We start from the raw sequence: 24,808 nt of genomic DNA, 5'->3' as shown, positions 1-24,808 counted from the left end.
GGAGTCAAGTGCCATCTTGTGGAAAACGGACAATAGTTGTGCTTGTTTCTGCAGCTGTCTTTGCTGGGGGCATTGCTGCAGAGCAAGAGGCGTGTAAGACTGTATCATCCGTAGTTGGGCCCTTGAGAGTGAGCAACATAGGCTGGCGGACGAGCGAGCGCCGAAGAAGCTATTGCAGCAAAGAATAATGTGCTCAAGACGTATGGTAGTTCCAGTAGATCCTATCGCTTACGCTACATGGCACTATTTGTTGTGTAACCGGGTGCGTACGTGTACCGGGTAACCTAAGTGTATGGCGCACGGATGATTACGTTAAGGCTTGAGTGGAACGTGTTAGTGGTGAGGTTTGAACCAGCATATTTTTAGTTTTGTGTTCATCAGATATTAAACAGTTTCCGTTTCAAGTGTTTAGTCTCTGTGTTTTGGAGTTTTTATTTAGCGCTGAGCTCAAGTCTTAACTGAAAACGGGAGAGAAGAAAGAATTAACTTTTTTTGCGTTATCGACTTTTGTAATGGCAACACAGTACTTTACCGCTGAGCCAGAAGGACCTCTAGGCTCAGAAGCAAAGTTCGGTTATACGCTTTCTGAATGCTCGTCACAACTGCAATCTATTACAACGTTGCTTATTTATGACATTATTTTAGGTATGATAACAATAAAGGCTTGATAACATGAAAAGCAATCACATTAAACGAAGTCTAATGTGCTGCTCACTACTTTAACGCCATATTTTTTGTTCTGTGTTCATTGGATTTTTCGGACAGCTTCCGTTTTAGGAGTTTAGTTTCTGTATTTTGGATTTTTTATGAAGCACTAAGCTCAAGTCTTAACTGAAAGCGGAAGAGAAGAAATATTTAACTTTTTTTATTATCACTTATCAGGTTTACTTACCTTTATAGCTCTTTTTGTATTTGGGGTTGTATATATCTGGAATATTCACCGAAAGCCGCCCGGTTTTGTACGATTTGCTAACTTTTTGGTTTTATCCTCCAATACCGTTTTAAAAAGAAATAAGTTCCAACATGTTAATAGGAATAGACAGTTTGAATTAATAGTTTACAGTAATAAGTGAAAGTGTTGAAGCTTTACAAAATAAGTCTTCCATGACATAAAGCAATAGAGTAAAATAAGCAAATTTCAGAGTATTTTCAAACGTTTGGAGTCGACATATTGGACATTTATCTACAAATAACAGTTTCTGACTGTAACCATTTCATTTGTTATGCTACATATGACGGACCTAACCATGTCAAAACTTCCGAGTCATGGTTTAACTGGGTATGACCATCTTTGCCCTATACTTCAAGCACTTAGCTCTACAAACTAGAAATAACTAAGCAAATAAAAGTAGTTTAGAGTACCACTAGGCTTGCCAGATTTCTGAAATGTTCAACCGAGACACCGGGATCCCCCCCCCCCCGCCCCGTCACGAATATTCAAAAGGGAACCAGGGGGGATAGTGGACTCAAGGAAATGTCCGAAGACAGTGCAAATTTTTCAGAAACAAAAGGAAAGTTCTGACCCTCCTCCCCCCCGTATAAACTTTTGAAATATGCTAGCAAAAATTATTGAAAATGAGCCTTTTAAAAGCCTTTTTTATTAAATAATTTTTCAGCTTTAGACTGAGTTGTCAGCCCCACAATTTTCGGAAACATGGGATCACAAACACTCTTGAAGGGAACACTCCCCTGGCTGTTTTTAATGTGTTTTAGAGGGTAGTTCATTCTCAATGCTGTGAATAAATAATAATTATAAGCTTAAACCAGGGGTAATAATGAATGACACAAGCAGATAAATTTAAATATTTTATTTCTTACTTTTTAATATTTGTTAGTTACTTTAGAAATACTTTGAATGAGGAACAAAAACTTGAACAATATTCACATGTATTTTTCTTAGAAGCTCTTTTTTGGTTTTAATGTTATTGTTAAAATCCTCACAAGCTGATTCGATATTAATTTTACAAGTCTATGTTTCAAATGGCAAAGTAATTATCCAAAATAATCCTTCACGGTTAATCATTTTTAGACCTTTTTTGCTCACTTAATCAAATTTGTTTTTCCGGGACATGCAAGTAAACTGGCCGGGACACTGGGGTTTTGCCTGAAATCCGGGACTGTCCCGGTCGAACCAGGACGTCTGGTAAGCCTATACAGGATCACCAAACGCTCAGTAATAGTGCTTGAATAGTTGATTATAATGGTAATATTATGAGAGAAATTACTTGAAAAATCACTCCTGTCCTACCACTTCCATTGAACCGAAAGTAACTCTTCTGCTTTTTAAGGTAAAGAACATATTGAAACGAAAATAACTCTGCTGCTTTTTTGCAAGTAAAGAACATATTGAACATCCAGTTCAATGCTGCCTTAATTGCGATTTCTTTAAAATTTTTATTTTATGACAGATTAGTGGTATTGCAGTGCCAGTATGTTGAATTTTTTAAAGAAATACAGCCTCAAGTGATAAAGTTAGGCATTATAGCGTACTTGCAGATATGGGCGTGTGAAATTCTACCGAGTATTCATGTTAACACTTAAATACCACCATAAAATCAAAAATTCAAAACTCTCACTAATGGAGGTGTTGAACCTCATGTGCGAAATAAAATCATTCAGGTAAAACAATGCTGTGAGATTCCAGGCTGTGGTGCCGTGGTCTGAGTGTTAGTTCTTCAACCGTTTCGATCGCATCTGCGGCGGTCATCTTCAGTGTTTACGTGGTCAAAGCTTCCAGGGAAACGACTTCCTATCAACTGATCAGTCGCAAGTCTCACAACATTATTGACAGCGGCCGTGAAAGATTTAGACACACGGCAGTGTGTCAGCCAAGTTCGGAAATCAGGCGACACATCTGCTAGTGTGTATCTTACACGAACCATTTCAAGCTACTTTTGACTTCCTCATTTCTCAAAAACTATTAAATCTACGTGCTTGAAATTTTGTATGTCTAATAGAGCAGACCTATAATCCTAAATTTCATGAATGTATCTCTTATAGTTATGGAATTATTACTATCTGAAAAGTGTCATTTTTTACACTGACTCACTCACTCATCAAAATGTTTACGAACTTCCAAGTGTCTCACATACTTGAAATTTGGCATAAAGATAGATTTTCATGCATATGTAAAGGGAAAAATCTAAAAAGTCAAAAAACTACATTGAAATCGCAAAAAACTACGCTATTTTTTAATAAGCATCGCGGCGTAATCACTTCGCCGCGCAATTGCAAAATATTTCGCCAAATAAATCAAAACAAATGGGCTCGTCAAACGTTGCCAAAACCAGGTTTGTTGAAGTTTTAAATTAACAATTTAATTTCTAACCAAAATGGAGCTTGAAACAATACTTAAAGTTCCGTTAAAATGAAAAATGATCCATCAAATAATTAAAATTGCAAATCTAGAATTAAGCCTTTAAAATAAAAAAGGCCGGCTTTAAAATTTTGTAAAAACTTTAGATCTCAATTAAATGCAAAATTTTACAGGAGGAGCAAAAATGGCTGCAATAATTTCAACAATTGCGAAATATTTTCGACAATTCCGCATATTTTACGATCTACGTTATGATAATCCCCTCAAACAACAAAGAAACTCCAGGCAGATTTTGAGACGAGTCTAAGCAATTTTCCTAATTTTCGAAAAATTTGAGGAAGCCAAAGACCAAGAGCTAATGTACGTTAGCCTTGCTGATAAATGGGAAAACAGATGATTATTGCCCAAAATTGGCGATTGCGCCAAGTTCCCAGTTATCAAAATGTCTTCATAACTTCTAATAAAAAGAAACCGCAAACCAGTGCACCGTAACAGCAGGGGGAAAAAAAGGAAATCATATTTGTAATATACGCTTTTGCATTTATGACTGTCTAAATTAGAACATAACCTCTTATTTAGCTTTTCAAAAAGTAATGATATCCCAACAAAACATAAATGTGAAAAAGAAGCGAAGTTCGGTTGAAATGAGGTGCTGAAAAGACGGTGTCACCGACAAAAAAAGTTCAGATCTAAACAGTTACCAAGTTCCATAGCATTTCCTCATAGAAGTTGGATTTTCCCATGTTCTTCAATTCATTTAGAAAACATTTTTTTACTTTCTTTGATATTGGATTTAAAATTTGGCAAGTTTGAAAACAAATAGTGATGATTAAAACTTGCCGCAAGTTTAAAATCCATTATCAAAGCAAGTAAAAAATTGTTTTCTGAATGAATTGAAGAACATGGGAAAATCCAACTTCTATGAGGCAATGCTATGGAACTTGGTAACTGTTTAGATCTGAACTTTTTTTGTCGGTGACACCGTCTTTTCAGCACCTCATTTCAACCGAACTTCGCTTCTTTTTCACATTTATGTCTTGCTGGGATTTCATTCTTACATCATTCAGATACATTTCATATAGGTAAACAGCATGCGTATAACTAAGTACCTTGGTGGTAATGAGCCCTGAATCCATTGCCGACATTTACTCCATCTGCAGCAAACTTCACATAAAGCTGGTTTCCTGTTGATATTATAGGCGTTGCTGGTTTTTCGTCCCCACAGGCCATCAACTTTTCTACCGCGCTGGTGCTGTTTCCGTCACGAACCTGTATTAAATGAATATTAGGTCTAAGCTTTAGAATCTTCCCGAAATTTTATACAGTAAACTCTCATTAATCCGGACTATTAAACCGGACCTCGCTTAATCCGAACAGCAGTTTAAATGTGCACACTGTATAAATAAAACGTCATTCAGCGCAATAATGTATTTTAGGTCGGATTTTGTATTTTTGCGATGCATTTTCGTATTTTTTTCTCATGCAGTGATATATTTTATTCTCTTGAATTCAAAATACAATGTTTGCTACGTACGGTACTTGGTTCATGTGCCTGGGCTCAAATTTTGTTCCATCCCTTCTTTCAAAAATCGGTATACCTGGATCCTCAACTAGTCTGGCATAATGAGGGTCTACTTATATGGACAGCTTCATTATACCGGATGTAGCAATTGTTGCACAAAACACCTTACAACGACTCCAAACACGTTAGATCCTTGTTTCATATCCTTTCAATAAAACGGACGACATGATTCCCCTTTTAGTCAGGAACAATAAGGATCTATGTATTGTATAGGTAATTTTATGATACCGGACTTAACAGTTGCTGTGCAAAACACCATAAAAAGATTACAAACACGATGGTTTCTTGTTTCATTATCTTTCGTGAATTCGGACGACCTTGATCCTATCAGTATGAAATAATGAGGTTCAATTATATGGGCAGTTTCATGGTACTGGATGAATCAATTGTTGCACAAAACACCTTGTAAAGACTCTAAACACGTTAGTTTCTCGTTTCAATGCGTGGATTTTATGAAGAACATGGACTCTTCTTCTATGTAATGCAACTAAATTTTGAAGATTTCCATGGTCAATAGTGAAACATTTGGTTTTGCTTAGCAACGGCCGTCTCTCAGAAGATGCGTCCGTTACTGATCAAAAAATATTGTTTAAATAATGTGTTTCTGGATGCCTTCAAAATTTAGAACTTTTTTACTTTTCATGTGAAATTTAACAAGAAAAAGAAGACACGTTACCTTAATTGTATAAATAAATTCATTAAAAAAATGATACATGTGTATTCTTCGATTTGGTTCTGCGTCAGTAATAGTTGAGGGACAGCTAGATATTTAAAATTTTCTGAAATTTTATTGCGGAGGAAAAAATGTTTTTCCGGTGTTTTATGGCAAAATGGAAAAATTGATTTTTTTACTAACTGAACTAGTTTTTAAGTTACTTTTTTACTATAAATAATCAGAAAAACCATAATTGCTTGGGCAAACATAAATTCGTACGTATGTTGTACAGATTAATTAAAGTCTGGGTGTTTAGTGAACTAATAAAATGTTCACTTAGTGCAATAGGAGCAGAAAGAGTTCTTTTTAGACTATAGAATCAAAATGTATACTATTTCATTTAGGCGAAACATCTCCAAGAAGTATGATCGCCCGCATGCTGACTAAATCATAAAAGGGAGGTAATAAAACTGATCTCTCCTGTTAAAGTTTTTTTTTTTTGGCTAACGGTCATAGTCTAAATTGAGTCTTTAACTTAAATAAACATTATTGCACTCACTTGCCAATTAATTAGAAACCAAGAGAGAAAAACTTCTTGCCTCGCTCGCAATGCGCAAGGGTCTGGAGAGAGTATCATGATACTGAGCATGCTCTGCTGGGCATTGAAGTGGTTCCCTGGTGTTCCTCGAGGGTGAACAAACAGCCATGCGATACCTAGATATACTGGCAGATCAAGTGCACCCTACGATGTTGCATTTTTATCCTGATGGCAACAGATACTTCATGCACAATAACGCAACCATGCATGGTGCTGGAAGTGTTGAAAAATGACTCGCTGAGCATCAGTGTGACTTCCAACACCTTCCCCGGCCAACGCGTACAACGGATCTTAACCCTATAGAAAATGTGTGGGATATGGTGAAAAGACTCAATATTTACAAGATCTGAAAAGCTGCATAGCCAATGCATGGTACTCTCTGGATATAAATGCACTCCATTAAGCTTGAAAACTCGATGCCCATGCGAATCAGAGCAGTGATCCGTGTAAAAGGTGGTCCAACAAAATATTGATCTTGTGCTAATCAGTGCTAATTCTGTATTAGCTACCAGTTTGTTTGACACTCTTGGCTTCCTTAAGAGGTTTTCCACCTCCAGCTCAGTCACTCCTATGCCGTGCTGTTGAGTGCTTAAGCACGAAACTGCAGTCCTCGGCTGGAATTGACTGAGCTGGCGATGTATTTCGTGTATTGGTCTTGGGTTTCTTATTCATTAGCCAATGAGTGAAGTATGATAGTAGATTGGAGAATCAACATCTATCCGCACTTAATCTGTTAGACGCTCAGTGTTAATTATTGAACAAAACACAACGTGGTCGTAAGAAAACATCCCCAATACATGTAGTTCTAGCTGCCTATCAGTTTAAACAATGAAACCAAGCTTTCAGGCATGCTTTTTTGAATGTTTCGAATAAAGCTGGAATGCGCTGGAAAGTTTCGAATGACAGCACTTTTCTTTTCCTTGCGCAAACAGAGTTTTAACGATTAGCATGTGACGAAAATTGCTGGTTGGAATATTCGTACATCTGACCGAAGAAACTCTCCCCACTGCTATTTAATGGTTTTTCCTACTACACATGCTTTGCACGTGATGTTTTGTAATTAAAACCTCTACTATTGTACAAACCGAACGAGTTATGCAAAGTGTGGCAAGTTTCCAACTCACTTGGGCTGTCACTAGACCTTTTTAATCTTTTTGTAAATGTTTTAAGCCCCCCGCAAATTTCACTCCACGCCAATTGTGCAAATGCAGTGTGTGTTTTTTCTATTCTCTGATCACTTTGAGCAAAGAAAAAATGAATGCTGCCATTCAAAAATTTCAAAATCATTTCACTGTTACCATAGCCATGAGCTTTTCGTTATTTTAAATCATCACAGTCTTCAGCTCATATCTTCATACTACCAAGTCAAAAAACGTGGTTCGATAGGTTAAGCGGATAGGCCGATAGACCAATCGAACCCTAGAGATTCATATACAGGGGATGTTTCCTTCGAGAACAACCTGTATTTAAGACAAATTGAATAATCTCCGAGCCTTTGACGCTACGTTAGGAAGATGTGAACTTTTGATAAAACACTTCCATAGTCTTTTCTACTTGCAAAAAGTACTCAATGGTGATATGAACGTTTTCCGACTTCAACGTCCTTACTGTTGAACCTTTTCCAAAAATATGTGTGAAGATAAAAGACAAAAAGAAACTGCATTAGTAAAACTAACCGAAACGAATCCCTTGGAACAGTTAGCTCCCTGTGGCAAATGAAAATCGTAAAATTCCAGCACCACAGTGTGACCAATTCCAACAGTTATTATCCACTCACATACGTCGTTTAAGTCGTAAGGATTTGGGTAATTAGGTGACATAATAGTGCCTTCCTCCGTAGAAAACGTACCACCGCAACCTGTAAAAAAAAACATATCTTAATGACACTGTCAGTTTTGTCTGTTTTCTTGTTTGTAGTTGAAACTAATTCCGGGTATTTTCAAAACATTAGCCGTTTTTCATTTAAGATCTTTAAACGTTTTGAAACGCAAAATTAGAGGAAAAAAAACAATACTAACCTCCTGGAATTTTTTTGATTGAAGCCGCAAATCCTTTTCCTGCCATTGAGTGATCGCTGTGAAATTCCAAAGTCATCTGATTCCCGTGAGAGGTCACGGTTTGAGGTTGGACTATTCTTCGACAAACATTTAACAGCCGAGGAGCATTTGCGTCTTCTCCACCATAAACCTGTATAAAATTTTAAAAATAATAAGAATTATGATTCTGAGAAATTAAATTTCTCGCAATCAGAGATTGCAGCTAGATTTTGAAACAAAGCTTTTTATCTTACAAGGTCCGGCTATTAATTTCCAGGACTGACGTACTGTTTGACATTTTAAACCGCAACCTTCCTCAAATTTGCGCATGCGTCAGGTCGCATCTGATTTTATCAAAATAGGGGAGATATTGATAAAAAAGATAACGAATGTGAGGGGGATTTTTTTTTTTTTTTTTTTGTTTTCCGTTGGATTCGTTTATTAGAAATGTTGGTTCGAGTTGAGGCTTTTTTTTTTAGCAGAAATGCTACCATGGTGCATTCTCTTCAACAAGCTGTCACCCCTTTTTAAAATAGAACCGTTCAACGGTGCTAGTCGCGGCTTTCGAGATCAGACAGTAACTGTAGGAGAACGAAAAACCCCAAAGATGGCGCTAATGATTGCATATCGAAGAACGCTTTCTTGCGCATGTGAAGTGTAATCGGCGCCATTCTGAAGTAAGCGGTTCTCGTGGAAAGGCACATTAAAACGTAACTCTTAAATTCCTGTTGTCGAAGTGAAAATGGAGCAAAGAATTAACATTAAATTTCAAAATTAAAATCAATTATTTCAATTAATGATAGCTTTTAATGAAGGGTATCCATGATTCAAACATGATATGCATTGTATCTTAGCTAAACATGGTTGTCCTTTAAATCTTCTAATTTTTCTTTTTTTGCCCCGCAACCTAAAATCAAGTTTAACTTATCGAAACGGTGCAATGCCGTGTTCTGTAGTGGTGCAGCATAAACCTGATTTATAGAGAATTAAACACTAACTATTTACTGAACGCAGTTTGCATCTTTTTAGAAAGTCAAAAGTATTAAACTGAAATTGAAAAAAAAGGTTTTTAGTACGTTTTAAATTATAAAAGGAATTTCACAGTTTTCTTCTTTATACTTTATTATTTTAAGAATGTAATAAAAAAAAAATGCTTACCCGAAAATAATCGTACAAGCATTCATTTCCTGCTTCCATATCCAATTCGTGAATTGTAAGTTCTACTCTGAAGCCTGGCGGGTACCATATGTGCCAAATGCACTCGACGTCAAACGGGTACCCGTGGGGGTAGTTGGGGGACAAGATGACGGCTTCGGGCTTGTCTCTTATATCTCCTCCGCATCCTAGGGGAACAGTAAATAATGATACCAAACCACAAAATAATTACCTTATCAACAGCACATTTAGAGTACAGCAGATCTTGTTTATAACGAGCCCTGATTTCGCGAGAACCTGGAATTTAGCGAGGAAACCAGACATACTTGATTGGCACAATGTTAACTCCATGGGATCATAACTTGCTTTTAACGAGCTATCTCCGCTTAAAACGAGCAATATTTTTGCGATTCAAAATTTTTTTTTTCGTTTCCAGCTCGGCTTATCCTTTTTTTGGTAAATTTTCTCTAACATTCTGTTGTCAACCAAAGTTAGTGATAATCATAAATCCTGAGAACAAGCGGTGACAGCACTTTTAATTTGTAAAGTAAAGAAACATTTAAAAATCACATTATGTGTGTGTATGCATGTTCCTCAAAAACAACAACACAGGAAAAAGACATTCAGGCAGTTCAAAGCAAATTAACCAGCTTCTTTGGAACGTAGAGATTAAAAAGGAGAAAAATAGCAACTGTGATGAATACTTATGGTTTTTATAAAACTCGTTTTTAACGAGCACTTGGTTATAACGAGCAAATATCGCGGTCCCTTTGCGCTCGTTATAAGCAAGTTCGACTGTGGTACAATGAAATCCCATCACAACGATTTTAAACGGACCGTAAATTTTGTTCGTTGTAACGGAAACTTCGTTGTATTGGAATTCCAGCAATCTAATAGAAGTTAAATCGAGACTGAAGATTTTCTTCGTTGAAACATATAACAGTTTTATTGGTATTCTTTGTAACCGGATTTCACTGTATTAATGGTTAGTAGCAATTCTGACTATGAGAACGATGCCCCAAAAAACTACACAAATCCTTATATATTATTTCTATAGCCTATTTTTGGTTTCTACGCGAGATTTTCCTCAATTCTTGATCGATTTCTTTGATTTGCACCTTATTTTAAAGTTTATCGTGCAGGCTACTGATGAAAAATAGACCCACGGTCTAAAAATAGTTTTTTCGGGCAAAAAAAACCTGTTTTAAAGAAATAGAATGAGGTTTTCGGTTAAATTTATAACTTTAACTTGCACTGTTACCGACAGAGCTGACTAGCTTGATCGGCAGAGCGTTCGACTGGTAACGAGGAGAATGAGTGTTCGGAAACGCGTCCGGACAATCTGCATCAAAAAATTAGAAAAAAATCGCGCATTGCATGAACAATGAATAACAAATATAAGGGAATACATGAGGTAGAAACGCCCCTAGCTGTTATGAAAACTTAATGCAACACGGAGCTAAATTGATACTCAATTTTAAGGTTTTTTTTAAAGGCTTTGGCTCCGGGAAGAAAATTAAAACATAATGTAAGCGAAAATATAAGTATCAGGTTTAAGATTTCAGACTACATTGGAATTGTTTTTTGTTCAGTAAAATATAATAAATCGTATGTTGAAATATAGATTCTTCTAATGAGTTTTTGACTCTTTGTACAAATAAAAAAAATACTACCTCAATTTAAAGGGTAATATATATATTTTTCTTCTTTTTGCAAAAAAACAAATAGCGTATCACATTTTTACTACATTTGAAAAGCTACGCTTAAAAAAGAACTTAGTTCAAATTATTTTGTATTTTAACCGTGCTGTTAAATGATGAACACTTGCTGCCATCTAAGTCATAACGGTTCAAACAGCCTTCGATAACAAATTGTAAAAAATTTCAAAAATAAAAACACTTCTCGGCAAGAAAAAAAATTTAAAATTACCTGTGGTTTTTTTTTTTTTTCGGTAGAGCGTTCGGCTATAAACTATCTGAACTTCGGGCCAGTTCGGGCTGTCCGACATAATAGCAAATTTACAATAATATTACGCATTACATGTACTCATAACATACAACAGATAACACACGTAATAAAATAAATGCAGTGGGAATGCTATTTGGTGTTTCTACTCCTTTATGCAGGCTACAGCTATCATTCAGATAAGTTGACTGCTAATCGAAGGGTGTTCTTCCCTTTTTTTTAAGCTTTGACTCCTTCCAGACCACTGAGCATAATGTAAGCATAAAAAAAAGTATTAGATATACCTCAAGGGAATCCTTTTTGTGCAGAAAAACATTTTCATTGTATGCTGAAATGTAGATTTTTCTAATAGCAGTGTTCGAACTTTTGTACAAATGAAAAAATACTACGCCAAATTAAAACTACGAGTTTCAACCAGTAAATCTTTAATTATTTATTCGAATACGATATAAAACATTAAAATTATTATCAACTTCATTAGTAACAAATCATTTTCTACTCCTCTGCTTTCGGCTGAAAAAAAAAAAAAAACATTTTGTCTACGTTCGAAAAATTACACTTAAATAACGAACTCAGTTCAACTGGTTTTGGTTTTGAATTTTAAGTGTTCGATTAAAAGAAAAACAAGTGCGGGCTTTTAAGCCGTACAGTTTAAAGAAGCCTGCTATTTGAAATAGTTAAATATTCAAAAATAAAAACACTTATTTTTTCAACCGAATTTATTACTTCTCTAGAATGTTTGTTTCAATCGCTACGTGAGATCTTCCTCATTCCTTACTCCAATTCCATGTTTTACGAATAATTTTAAATCGTATCATGCTGGGTAATGACAAAAAATAGACACATGATCTTATTATATTTTTTTCGGCGAAAAACTTTTTTACTGTGTTTTATTACGCATTCCTTCAATGAATACCATTCGAAAAGGAAGGCACAGTTGCTAGGTTTGTTGGAGCGTCGTACTGTTAATCAGAATGGCGCCAGTTCGAATCCGTGCTACTAAATATCTCTTTAATGTGCCTTTTTTTCCGTCAGATGCTCACATGGGCAGGACTGTATTTGCCACAACCTGTTTTTTCACATGCAAAATTACTGATTTTTAATGTGTCACTCAGCCACACTTTTAATGATATTTATATTTGCATTGAAAATACATACAACCAAAAGGGGAGCGATGATCAAATTATCACAACGTTGTATTTAACGAGGTTTTGTTACTGATGTCAAATTACATGCCTTCTTTTGTGCGCTTACTTTTTTCCGTTTACTTTTTTCGGTTTTTCTTCATAATATTCTTTCTTTGAAATTTTTAAAGAGCGAAATGCCTTATGAAACGATTCGAAGTACAGTGCGGAGTTCCGCACGGGTCGACTAGTTTTTGCCTATTTTAGGTGCTCTTAAAAGAACACGAAAAGAGAAAAAAAGAAAAAAAAAACATCTGCTTTTGGCGATGGGCCCTTTTCATTTGAATACTGGCAAGTTGCATTCAAAATATGTTTCCGCAACCCGAATTACGATAGCATCTTAGCACGTTAGTAGTGCGATAGCACGTTCTTCATCCGTTAGTTTTCGTCGAGGCATGAGAAAACCATATAAGGTATAAGCCAACCTAAGGTAAGGAGGAAGGCGGGAAAGTATAAACCAACTCAATAATTTCGTATATAAATGTGACTCCATTATGTTATGAAAATCAATCAAACTTTAATAACATCACACATAACGTAGTTACACCTCAAGAAGTCGTCGCTCAATTAATAAGAAATCTATCAAACACGATCTCGTGCGTCTTTTACTTTTTAACAATGAGGTTTGCGATTCGTCAGTTTGTGTAAAATGAAATAAATAAATATATTTAACAATTGAAATGCATTAAAAATATATATGAGATGTTGCCTTATATTATACTAGTGGTACCCGCACGGCTTTGCTCGTAGTAGAAAAATTAAAAGATATTTTGGTTCGCCTGTATATTTACAAATTATGTATGATGAATTTCTCGCCAATCGGCTTGCCCATCTTACGGTTCCATGTTATGATAACTTGGTAATTTACTCGTCCATCTTATGATAATTTTGCTCGGGAAAACGTTCTTAAAATTCTAATAGAAAAAGAACAAAATCGCTTCGAGGTGCACACCCCTATGCTACAAACTAATTTTGTGCCAAGTTTCAGGAAAATCGGCCAAACGGTTTAGGCGCTATGCGCTGTCACAGAGATCCAGACAGAAATCTAGACAGAGAGACTTTCAGCTTTATTATTAGTAGAGAAGTTTTATTATTACTAGGAATGATCATTACGTGTGGGAACATTGAAGAAGGAACCGAAACGTCAATAACGGTCAAGCGAGGATAATAAGCAATTCGGATTGCTCAACAAGAAAAAAAAATGCAACTAAAACTCAACTAAGTCATGGCAGTTTCTACTTTGCTACATGGCTCTAAGACATGAACTCTGAGTTAGGGTGGGACAAAAAAACTTTTTTTGGAAATTTGTTTTTGGATCGACTGTAAAAGTTGCTATATGGGTCTGTTATCTCCCTATAAAAATTTCGATAAATTTGCTTAATATTTAGCCGGCCCTATTTGGACTTGAAAAATTTTAAAAAAGGGCAAAAATGTACTTTTTTTCAAAAAAAAAAAAAAAACAGTTTCCAAAAAATAAATTAATTTAAAACTAGTTCCAGCAAACAGTAGTCAGTAAATCAGTTGTAACACTCAAAGATTTTTATACATTTCGTAGAATACTTAGCTGCGCCTTTTAAGACTGAAACATGGAGAAAATGAAAAAAATAAAAATAATAATAACACTAGTTTAAAACGTAGTTTTAAAACAAGTACTAATACTGAAATGTTACGTGAATGTTGCGTTACTTAGAATATACATTGAAAATTCAATTTTTTGCGACATTTGTTCGCCAATTTTAAAAAATGCACACACTCAAATAAAAATAGTTGTACAAGATGCTGATTTTCTAATCTGCGGTTCAAATTGTTTCTCCTGGTTAATAAACGGCGCTCAACTGCTTTTATCATTCCTAAGATTATTTTACTATTATTTTAGATATATATCGCTAACAGCTGGTGAAAGTGTGCAAAAGAAATTTCGCAAGGTATTACAACCCAAATTCAAAATAGAGAATCAGAACTGTTTGAACAAAACTTGTCTCTGAGTCGGGAAAAAATGAACGCATGCAAATTAAAAAGATTAAAACTCGTTATTCATGAATGGGTAAATCAATTTAAACTAATTTTCAGATATTATTTTTACAATTTTTGGATCACTAACACATTGGAAAAATAGATTTTTTATATGGGTCAAAAACTTAGAATAATCTAGTCATTCAATGTGAATTTTAAAAAGTGGCGAAAATATTTGCATAGCTGTTACAATATAGTTTGTCACTAGTATGAAGGTTGGCGCCCGGATAATTTCACGCTCTTTTAAAAGCCTTTTACTGCTCAAAATGGGTCGTTATTGTGATAAATAGGGAAAAAAACGAAGTTACATATTGTATCATTGCTTAAAGTTAGAAAAAAAAACTATCCTACCCAATTCGAATGAAAGTTTTACAATCTAAGGTATGTAAGATTTTAAAGGAACCTAGAAGGACACTGACCAACTAAAAAGTAACCGAATTGTAACATCTGGCAGGGATGAACTCAAATTTAATCGTTGAAAAATGCTTCTTACGTCCATAAGTGTTGGACAGAATGTATAGTTATCTTATTTAAGCCAACTGCACTTGGACGGTTACATAAACGGCAGTTACACTTCCGGATCTACGAAGTATAAGACCAAAGATAAACATGAAGCAGAAACGCACACGACTCTCCTGGAGCAAAGAGAAGCTCAAACAGGGGCAACAAGGATGGAAAAGTATTATATTCAGTGATGAATCTTTTTTTTTTTTTTTTTTTTGAAATATGTGTAAACAAAAAAAGGTCTTCGGGTTTGACTTTTAAAAAGAAAAGCGTATGAGAAATCTTGTGTAAGAAGTTCTCTCCACTTTGGCAAATCCTTCTTGGTTTGTGGGTGCATGAGAACTGCTGGAATTGGGAAGTTATATATATCTTAAAATAAAACAATGCGTGATTTCCGCTATTTATCAATAGTACTGCATGATACTTCATCTGAGGCACATCAGTTACGCATTTAGTGACATATTTTATGTTTCAGCAAGATTCTACTCCGTGTCGCATCTCTAAATCGACTCATAGATTTTAAACAGAAAGAGGAATTTCGGTATTAAACTGGTCAAGCAATTCAACCAATCTCAATACGATCAAGAATTTGTGGTACAGTCAAATTTAAAGAAAGCGGTTCAAGACCTGGTGCCCACCAGGACTTGAACCCAACAAAATGGAGCTCCTTGCCGCATTTAAGAGGGTATGGAAACAGTGCCAGAAACGATTAATGTAAACAAAATCCGTGTGAGAAGAGATTAAAGCATTGAATCTAGCAGAAAATAACGTATTCTAGTATCCCTTTAACCCGTAACAGGAGAGGTGAAAAAGTATGGGCATAACAGGGGATGTGAGGCTCGCTCAACTTTCAATTTTTTTTTTTTTTTTAAATCGTGTAATTGAGATAGATTCCTGTAATTTTCCTTAAGTGCTCTTTGAACTTTCATTAGAACGGAAAAAAAAAAGTTTGAATTCTGAATTAAAATATACCGAGAACATTTTACTAAAGCCTTATGATTTTTCAAGAAAATTCATATGCTGCAGTAAATAATTTACTACTCGTAATAAAATGAATCTATTACTTATTAAGGATTTTATTTTAATTGTTTAATATATACAGAACATTTTAGTATAAGAAAATTGATTATATCACGTTACGGAAAAATTTTCACAGTCCTTTAACTATTAGTATTTTTCGTCGTAATTCCAAGAATAATTCGGCCCCAGGGGCGGACTGGCCACGTGTGAAATGTGGAAAATTCCACATGGGCCGTCCCTAACTGGGGCCGTTTTCTATGCATTCAATGTGTACGTACCATTTTCCTCAATTTTATTTTTAAAAAAAAGTTCTTAGCTAGGCCGGCCGTTCTTGTGTCGAGGGCTGCAGCAGCCAGAACTGCTCTTTTTGTTTGGGGGGGGGAGAAGGGAGAGGATTACGGCCGCTCCTTTTTAGCGGTCACTCTCAGGACGTTAGTCTGTTCTTGCCTATAACTATTACCGTATCTTGTTACGTAGGGAAAACGAAACAATGTCTTTGTTGGGTGGTCTTCGGCCGAAGCGAAGCCTTCAGGGTCCATGGGTGTCTCTCGTATCTGTTCAGGATTGATGTTTCCTGGAATTCTGGTAAGGAGTTTTATTGGGGGTGGGGATCTTTTTTTTTGTGGCCATCGGAGAGGATCTGAGACTGTCTGGGAAAAGATTACATTAAACCTTTTTCTAATGAAATAAGAGAAAGGCGCCATCCTAAGAATAGAATGTATAGGAGCAAAACGTCTGCTAAAAAGCTTTTTTTTTTTTTTTTTTTTTTCATTTTCATCCTTCGTTTTTTTTGTTATGTTTCCCAGAACTTAGCAATAGATAGATCCATGACTTTCTCAACCAATTAGATAATTTTGAGATCTCCTCAATTTCGTCTCCGAGGAAAAAAACGACTCATTTGTTATACACCGTGTTGACTACTCAATGGGATTGCATGTGTTTTAAATCCAACGGTGACAAGAATCTTTTTTAGGTAAGTTTAATATTTTTAATCATCATGTGTTTATTTATTTATTTATTTATTTTTTTTTTTTTTTTGTCATCAGCACTTTAAATAATAAGAACTTGAACTATCGGTTATAATTATAACAAATTGACGGTGTTACACAAAAATGAGTCAACCCACCAAGCAGTACTTTTGAGTAAATTGAGTTCTAAGCTGAATTTCATAGATGACATATTAATTCAGAATTTGGCTTAAATTGTCTTCGTATCCCCGTAGTGTATCAGTTTATCTGCCAACATATGTGAATAACTCATTATTTTTTTGAAAATTTTTGTTGGATAACTCATTTTTGTATATCACCGTCCACTTCATCTATTTTCGTTTAACAAAGATAAAATTCACAAAAGTACAAACAGTATAAATATTTAAAACAGTGATTTCCAACATTTTTTTATCCGTCGCCCCCTTACCTTTTTTCTTGAAAAAAGCAAATTTTAGATTAACGTAAAATCGATATTAGTATTTTTTGCATACAGTGAAACCTGTGTAAGTTGACCACTCGTGGTGCAGTACTTTGGTGGTCAACTTAGACCGGTGGTCAACTTATAAAGGGCAGTAATGATTTTTTGAAATATTTTTTTTTCATTTCTCGCACCGTGTATTCATTTTTCGAGGGATTCACCCTTATTACTCTTTCTGTTCAACTAACTTTCATTGTTTAACATTATTGAAAGTGAAACCATAATTAAAAATACTATTTAAATAGTTTTGTTATTTTTTCCTTGTTTTAAACTATATTAGACACCGTAGTTTTAGAAATTCCATATGTGCCAGCTAATTTTCTTTGGCTTTCTCCTTTTTCAATTCATTTTAATATTTCATAATATTTATTAATTTCAAGTTCAACTAACTTTTTTTTTTTTGAAGCCTTTTTATGTAACACTTATAGCACAAAGAGCAACAAGCTCGACTCTCTCAGTTCATAAAGGCAAAATTAAAATGTCCTATATCTTAATCCCTTGCACCCGAAATAAGCCAGACGGGCTCTTTAGCAAACTCATATCTGCGTACCCGCAGTGCGGGGGGCTCACTTCCTCAAGGGGGCTAACGGCCCTAGAAATTCAAGAAAAAAAGAAAGAAAAACTAGCATTAAGACTTATTAACTTTACAAATAAACACTGCTGGCCACTAGGGAGATGCCGTACCCATTTTGTTGCAGAGGGCCCAAAATGTACAGCCCCGGGCCTTAGCACAATTCCAGTATAGCCACAACCTATTGCAACTGAAAGAAAACACTTTGTACTTTTCTGCTGATACCTATTTTTATTGAACAAAGTACAAAAAACTATCTCAAATAGAACAACAAAAGAAAAATAAGGTTGGAGAATAAAGAGCAGCATAAGCTTTATGCTGCTGGCTAGTTAGTAAAATGCTAGTCCGTCATCGAAGCATTAAAAACATTCTTGGAAAGCTATCAAATAATAATAATAATACAATAATAATAAATTAATAAATAATAAAATAAAATAATTTACCGTAGAAAGTTTAAAACAATAAACCAAGTGTAAGCTTACAAAGGGTTTTTTACAATACTCCAAACCAAATTTGGCGTACATTAGTGGTCAAGATAGACAGGTGGTCAAGTTAGAGGTTTTCCTTCATTTTATAAGATAGGACTAATCCCGTTCCTGACAAAATAGGTCAACATAGACAGGTGGTCAACTTACAAGGGTGGTGAACTTTACAGATTTTACTGTACTTAATTTTAATTTAAAGCCTAAATACTGTACCAATTTGATCCACTTATTGTCACACAAATTTTTTATGTTTTTTTTTCAAGAGTAATTAATTTTTGAAGGGAGATAATAAACTAAGATTATTAATGTACTTTTCAAAGACAGCCGAACATTTTTCTTTTTTTCCCCCTTTTTTTTTTGGCATAAAATTTAGGATTTGGAAGAATAAAAAACTTTGGCAGTTTAAACTTGAAGAAAAAAAAAAAGAAGAGAGAGAATGGTTTGTTCCGGTGTCCAGAACCTGCCCTGAATACGATTCGTATGCTTGTAAAAGATATGAGGATGTGCATGGCCTTCCTGAATTTAATTCATTTCTTTTTTAAACTCATGATTTTTTGTCTAAACTCTGGACCATCGATTTTGCATACGTTTTCACTTTCAATATCTGCTGTTTTGTTTCAATTTTTAAATTCTTATGATTTATTATTAATAAACACAAATTATTAGAATTTAAAAATCGAAAAAATATAATGATTTATGTTTATTACTTATGTTTATTATTATTATTATCATTTAAATTTTTGTTTTGAATGTTCATTGTCCCCTGAAGGAACCAAATCAACCCTTTGGGGATAATAGCTTCAGGTTGGAAACCACTGATTTAAAATATACTGGATATTTCACTTGACTAGAAATAAAAAGCAAAATATCCTTTTCATAACGTTCTCTTGAGGACTTTTGTTAGTTTCAAATTGAATATCAACTTAAAATTTCAGTTGACAATCAGCAATTATGCTATAGAATTTGGTAATTCATATTGAAAGTTATCCATAAGCTTTTTATGTGATTTGTTTTGATTTTTAAAGAGAAAATGTCTTACATTTTTAGATACATCTATTTAATTCTTGAATTGTTTTTACATTTAGCTTTAAATTTTATGACGTAGTAACATTCCTGAAGTAAATTTCAGTTTTGCTGGTTAAATAAACAAATTAGTTAAAGAAAGAAAAAAAAAACAGAGAGAGAGAGAAAGTGAGAAAGGGTTTACGCTACAGTAACCAATCATAATTTCCCTATATTAAGTTGGTGTTTCATGTTTCATATAAACAATCTTAATGAATTCTTAAAACAGATTAATAAAGTGTAAGGTTAAACTCTAGTTGAACATATTTACTTGCGAAAAAGAATACGCACATCTTATTGCTTTTCCCAATACATTTCTCCATTTTTCACTTTAAATCTTGGAAGCTGATAAATAAATTGTTCATACTTGAAAACGTTGAGAGTCAGTGGAATATTATTATTAAAGGCAAGTTAATATGTAGCATAAACCACACAATATACGATAAAGTACAAGGCGCGGCCAGAACTTGCCTTCTGTGGGGAGGGGAGTGGAGTTTGGTCATAACCATCGTTATATGCATATAAACTACCGTATTAAAATTATTGGCAATCTAAATCTACGTTAAAACCAAGGGCCCGGGGAGGAGACCGCAATCCCCCCATCCCATGTGTATATCTCATGATTTTCACTTTAGTTCTAGAACCTGACCAATAAATTTCATTTACTAGATAACATTTTGAGAGATACCTTTGAAAATCAGTTTTCTCACTGAGACAAAATGGCGACTTTTTCGAGGCGAAACTCTTTTTTTTTTCGTAGAGTAATTCGGGCTTATCCGATATTTAAGATCAGTTCTCACTGTCTCATGATCTGGGATGTATTCATTCGAAACTAATATATTACGTTTGGTTTACATGAAATTTTTCATTAGTTTGAATACGTACAATACAATTTTAAGAAAAGACTAAAAAAAAGAGTTTTTTCTAAAGGGTAAATAGTACCGCTCATGGCCATATGAGGTAGTGAGAAGCGAATGCCGGACATAACGGATGTTTTGTCCCCCGGACGTTTTGGACCTGGACGTTATATCCATGGACGTTTTGGATCTGGACGTTATGTCCGGTTCCCAGTGAGAAGCAAAGGGATGCAAGAGGCAAAATTAAAAATTTGGAGATAACCAGTAGTACAAATGGTAGGTGGACCCCTTCTCTGTCTTGGGGCAAGAGATAGTACTATTAGCAGCCCTGGTAGTTGCCGCTGTATAGCATGATTTAGAAAAAAAATTCAATGAAAGCCTACCTAGGATGTGATCTTTATACGAGTTTTACTCAAAACTTGAAAATGTCTTCTTACACCCCTCTTGCTTCTCACTGCCTCAAATGTATTACGTTTTGCTTTAAATAATATTTTTATTCACTTTTACATAAACGAAAATACTCCTTAAATGCGGATTTTCAAAGAAGCCACACAGTTTTCACAGTGGTTTTTTTTATTGCGTAGAGCAATTTAAGCTTGCAAATATTTTTAGAAAGTTTGATCCTTGAAATATCATTTGTATATCATGGACGTTTGCTGTACGCTTGGTTTAAATCAATCTGCTCACTAGTTTGCTTGAATAAAAAGTTAAATTAGGATTTCTGAAAAAAAAAAAAATCTGGTATTTCAGCGGGGGGAGAGAGGTGAGGGGGTGCTGGGGGGGAGGATTTTTTTTTTTTTTTGAAAAAAACACACTAGAAACTTTTTAGGTTTGGAAAACTACATCCAAACTTTTTTGGATGGGGCGGCATGAATTTTTTTTCCACATTAAAAGTTTAGGGGCAGTCCGCCCCTGTTCGGCCCTCATTATTCCTAAAACATTTCTGTGAACATTTCAAACAACTCCTAACCTCAACAAGAATATTTGCATTTCTTTTGCATAACGCGAATAAGATAAAGGAACCCCTATTTCCGCGGTTTCGCCATGTCTACTATTGCCAAAAAATTGTAACACTGAAGAGGAGGTACGGTCTTACAAACCGCTTCTAAAGAATGCAATGAAATTTAAACCAGATGCCCTTTCCAAAAGATGCTGATAAGCAAGATGGAGGTTCAAGATCACAAAACAAAAATGCTATTAGGAAAAACCATTCAATCGGACTGAAAATGAAGCCAATGCTGGTGGTATAAACTTGTTGAGCGGTTGTGAGACCGCACCTCCCCTGTTAAGGGTTAAATATTCTAATTTTTTGACTCAATGTAAATCTTCATCACTATGATTTTTGGATTATTCTGTCTAAGATTATTTTTTAATTGAGTATTGTGACGTCGTGAGTCACAGATGTAAAGATTAACAATTCCAATCTTTTCATTAAATCAAATCACACCACGAACAAGGAAGGACTAAACCCCTTTTTAAAATTAACGAGAAAAAAAAAATTTTATTTACAGAAAAAAAAAATAAAAATCGTTACATTGATCGGGTTACAAATTCAGGCAAACACAGTTGCCTCAGTGGTGGTCACAAAAAAAAAAAAAAAAATCACGGTTTCCAACGAAACCGGAGAAATGCCTAAGGGCACCTGTTTCTCTCAAGTCCTAGAGCAATCTGCTTTTCAAAAGTGTGGATCGAGATCTTTTTCGAAGAAACGGGGCTTGTCCACTAAGCCCCCTTAAAAATATCCCATTGGTGGAAACTTGGTGACGAACACTGCTACGTTGTTTTTGTAGAAGAAACCAGGGCCCGGATTCGTTGGTCGACCGGCGCCTCATTAACATGGAGCACACCTCCCCGTCTGCGGTTTTTCGGCAACGACAAAGTCGGACACCGTCCAGGGCTGTCAGGCAAACTCGTCAACACCTGGTTTTAAAACTGTCCGAAGTGGTGCCAGACAGTCTAGTCCTTTATGAAGAAGCGGTATTCCAACAAAGGCACAAAGGCGTAGAAGAAGAATAGCTGTCCGTCAGTTCCACAGAGTACGGTCGGGCATCCCCGTCGCACAATGGACGCGCGGCATCAAAAAGGGCACAGGACTGAAGATGCCACAGTATATTTGAAATGAAATGCACACTTTAAGGTCTAAGAAAGATGGCACGTTCATTTAAATATCTAATTTGCATTTATATTTGGTTAAAATAAACTTTTTTTCCAAAAAGTGGGAAGTATTCTATTATTTTGAGTTTGCGATGTATGAGCTTTGAAAAAAGTAATATGAGATTGCTCAACTTATCGGTTAATGGATGCTACAGAACAACTGTAAATACAGATAGAAAGGTGGAGTAATTGGTTTACTTGAGACATACTTTTACAGTGGAACATATGTCTGCTGCTTGCTAATGAGTTGCCAATGAGGCATCTTATTCTAGAAATGGACGGTTGCACAAAGGACCACATTCATATTCTGGAGCTATCGGACAGCTCCTCAGAGATTGAAAAAATCCAGTGGTCAAATTTGATAAAATTGGCTTCAATTTTCTGACTTTGGATATGAAAGATATAAAAAATTTAAGTACTGGACAACAGTATTTGTATCGAATCTGTCTTGCCGTAAAAGATGGTAGTTGCTCTTCTACCGTGGCTTACAGAAGCCCAGGCAAACTCAGTCATGCAGGATGGCTGACAACTGCAAACCATTTGTTGCGCTTGTATATAGGCACTCCAAGTCCATCAGAAAATCTTACACTGCTTGTAAAGTATGTAATTCTAGTTTATGCGCCATTGTGGTTTGAAATAAAACTGAAACCGATCTGCCAGTATGGTGCCCAACATTTTTAGAAAATGATTTCTCTTGCAAGGCAGTTTCCAGACAAAGTTAAGCAGATAAATTTCAAAGTTTTCTCAAGTAATGTGTATTTCGTTCACATCACGAACAGTTACTGTTGACAATGTGTTTTGACTCTAGAAAATACATCCGGGAATTAGCAGTTAGGCGGGTTCTCAACTCTAGAAATAAGAAGACGAAGAGCTCGAAGGTGTACGATTGTTTTGCGTCCGAAACTCAATTTTGAAGCCGTTGATTTAGTTGATTGGGAAAACTGTGTTGTCGGAGAGACATCTCTTACAATACATCTAAAAGACCAAGACTTCAAAGAAAAGTGCGAAGAACAGAGTTAACTTTCCAGACATTTTATTGTCACATGCAGGCTGTGGAAAATTGTGTGAAACTAAAACCTGAAACTGCAATACGAGTTTGAGGGGAAACTGCACGGAGCGATTTATTCGTGCCAAACTTCAAGCTAGGAAAGAACTTCCATCATTTGATAATAAGGAACAATATTATTCAAAAAGATTGTATTCATTATGCGTGGGGTGTTATAAATTGAATTTGTAGATTTTTATTCAAAATTTCATTCTCTCTATATGTAATTCTAGAAAATGTATGATGCTATTGCGTGATAATAATTACTATGATTAATAGTGCTGTTTAATTAATCAGTCTATGAATAAATTTTGAAAAATGATTTTCATAATAGTTTTTGAAGAAATTCCATATTTTTTTTCATTTTTCTCCAATTTTTGATGTCAGAAAGGTGCGATTAAATACTCATTAAAATCAATAATTTTATGGACTCGTACTGGCTTATTATATAACATTTTCGTTGCATTCCAGCAAAATATTTGGAATTCATTGAAAAAAAATGAGCAAAATTCATTTTTTCTTTTGTTTTTTCAGAGTAAAATAGCGCCGGCTAGATAATTTTTAATATCTAAGAATTTTTTGTGAGTTCTAATTAACTCACTACGCAACTTTTGAGCGCTATCAAAAAATGAATTTCGAAAAAAAAATTTTTTTTCGGCTTATTTCGGCCCACCCTACTCTGAGTGCCAAATGATAGAAGCAGAATCCAGGCAGCTGAAATGCTGTACCTGAGATCTCTTAAGGGCTGCATACTTGTGGAAAAAAATAAAAAGTGAAGATATTAAAAGATAATTAAAGATTTTTAGCCTATGTGGAAAACTTAGGTCTTATCCAATGTACTAAAGAAAATTAACTTCCCAGAGCTAAGTTCTACTCTAGGCCAAAAGGCAAGCGAGACCTTGAATGGCCTAAAAAAAAAAGCCAGACCAAGAACATGATGATGATAATGTAAAAGATTTGAGGATGTGGTGACCTGATCGGTAAGGTGTCGGTCTCGTAACTGGAAGGTCATGGGTTCGATGCCAGCGGAACGAGGATCCTCCGTGCGCATTAATGGTAACTCAGACACGTTAAATATGTTCGTTGTCACACAATCCTCCAAGTTCTCATTCCAAATAAATACTTCCGTGGGTGCTTAT

General features: G+C 35.1%; 1 protein-coding gene across 1 annotated transcript in view; it reads right to left on the bottom strand.

The window, feature by feature from the left end:
- Positions 1 to 24,808, bottom strand: part of LOC129228663 (cubilin-like) — a 240,137-nt gene that overhangs the window by 136,403 nt on the left and 78,926 nt on the right. The window contains exons 18-19 of the mRNA XM_054863347.1: positions 9,346 to 9,530; positions 8,170 to 8,338 (exon numbers count right to left, since the gene is read on the bottom strand). Of these exons, the coding sequence (XP_054719322.1) occupies positions 8,170 to 8,338; positions 9,346 to 9,530 (354 nt within the window). The remainder of the gene's footprint in view (positions 1 to 8,169; positions 8,339 to 9,345; positions 9,531 to 24,808) is intronic.

This window comes from Uloborus diversus, chromosome 8, assembly GCF_026930045.1.
Source record: "Uloborus diversus isolate 005 chromosome 8, Udiv.v.3.1, whole genome shotgun sequence".
In the NCBI taxonomy this organism is placed as follows: domain Eukaryota; kingdom Metazoa; phylum Arthropoda; class Arachnida; order Araneae; family Uloboridae; genus Uloborus; species Uloborus diversus.
This window is presented reverse-complemented; position numbering and strand designations above follow the sequence as displayed.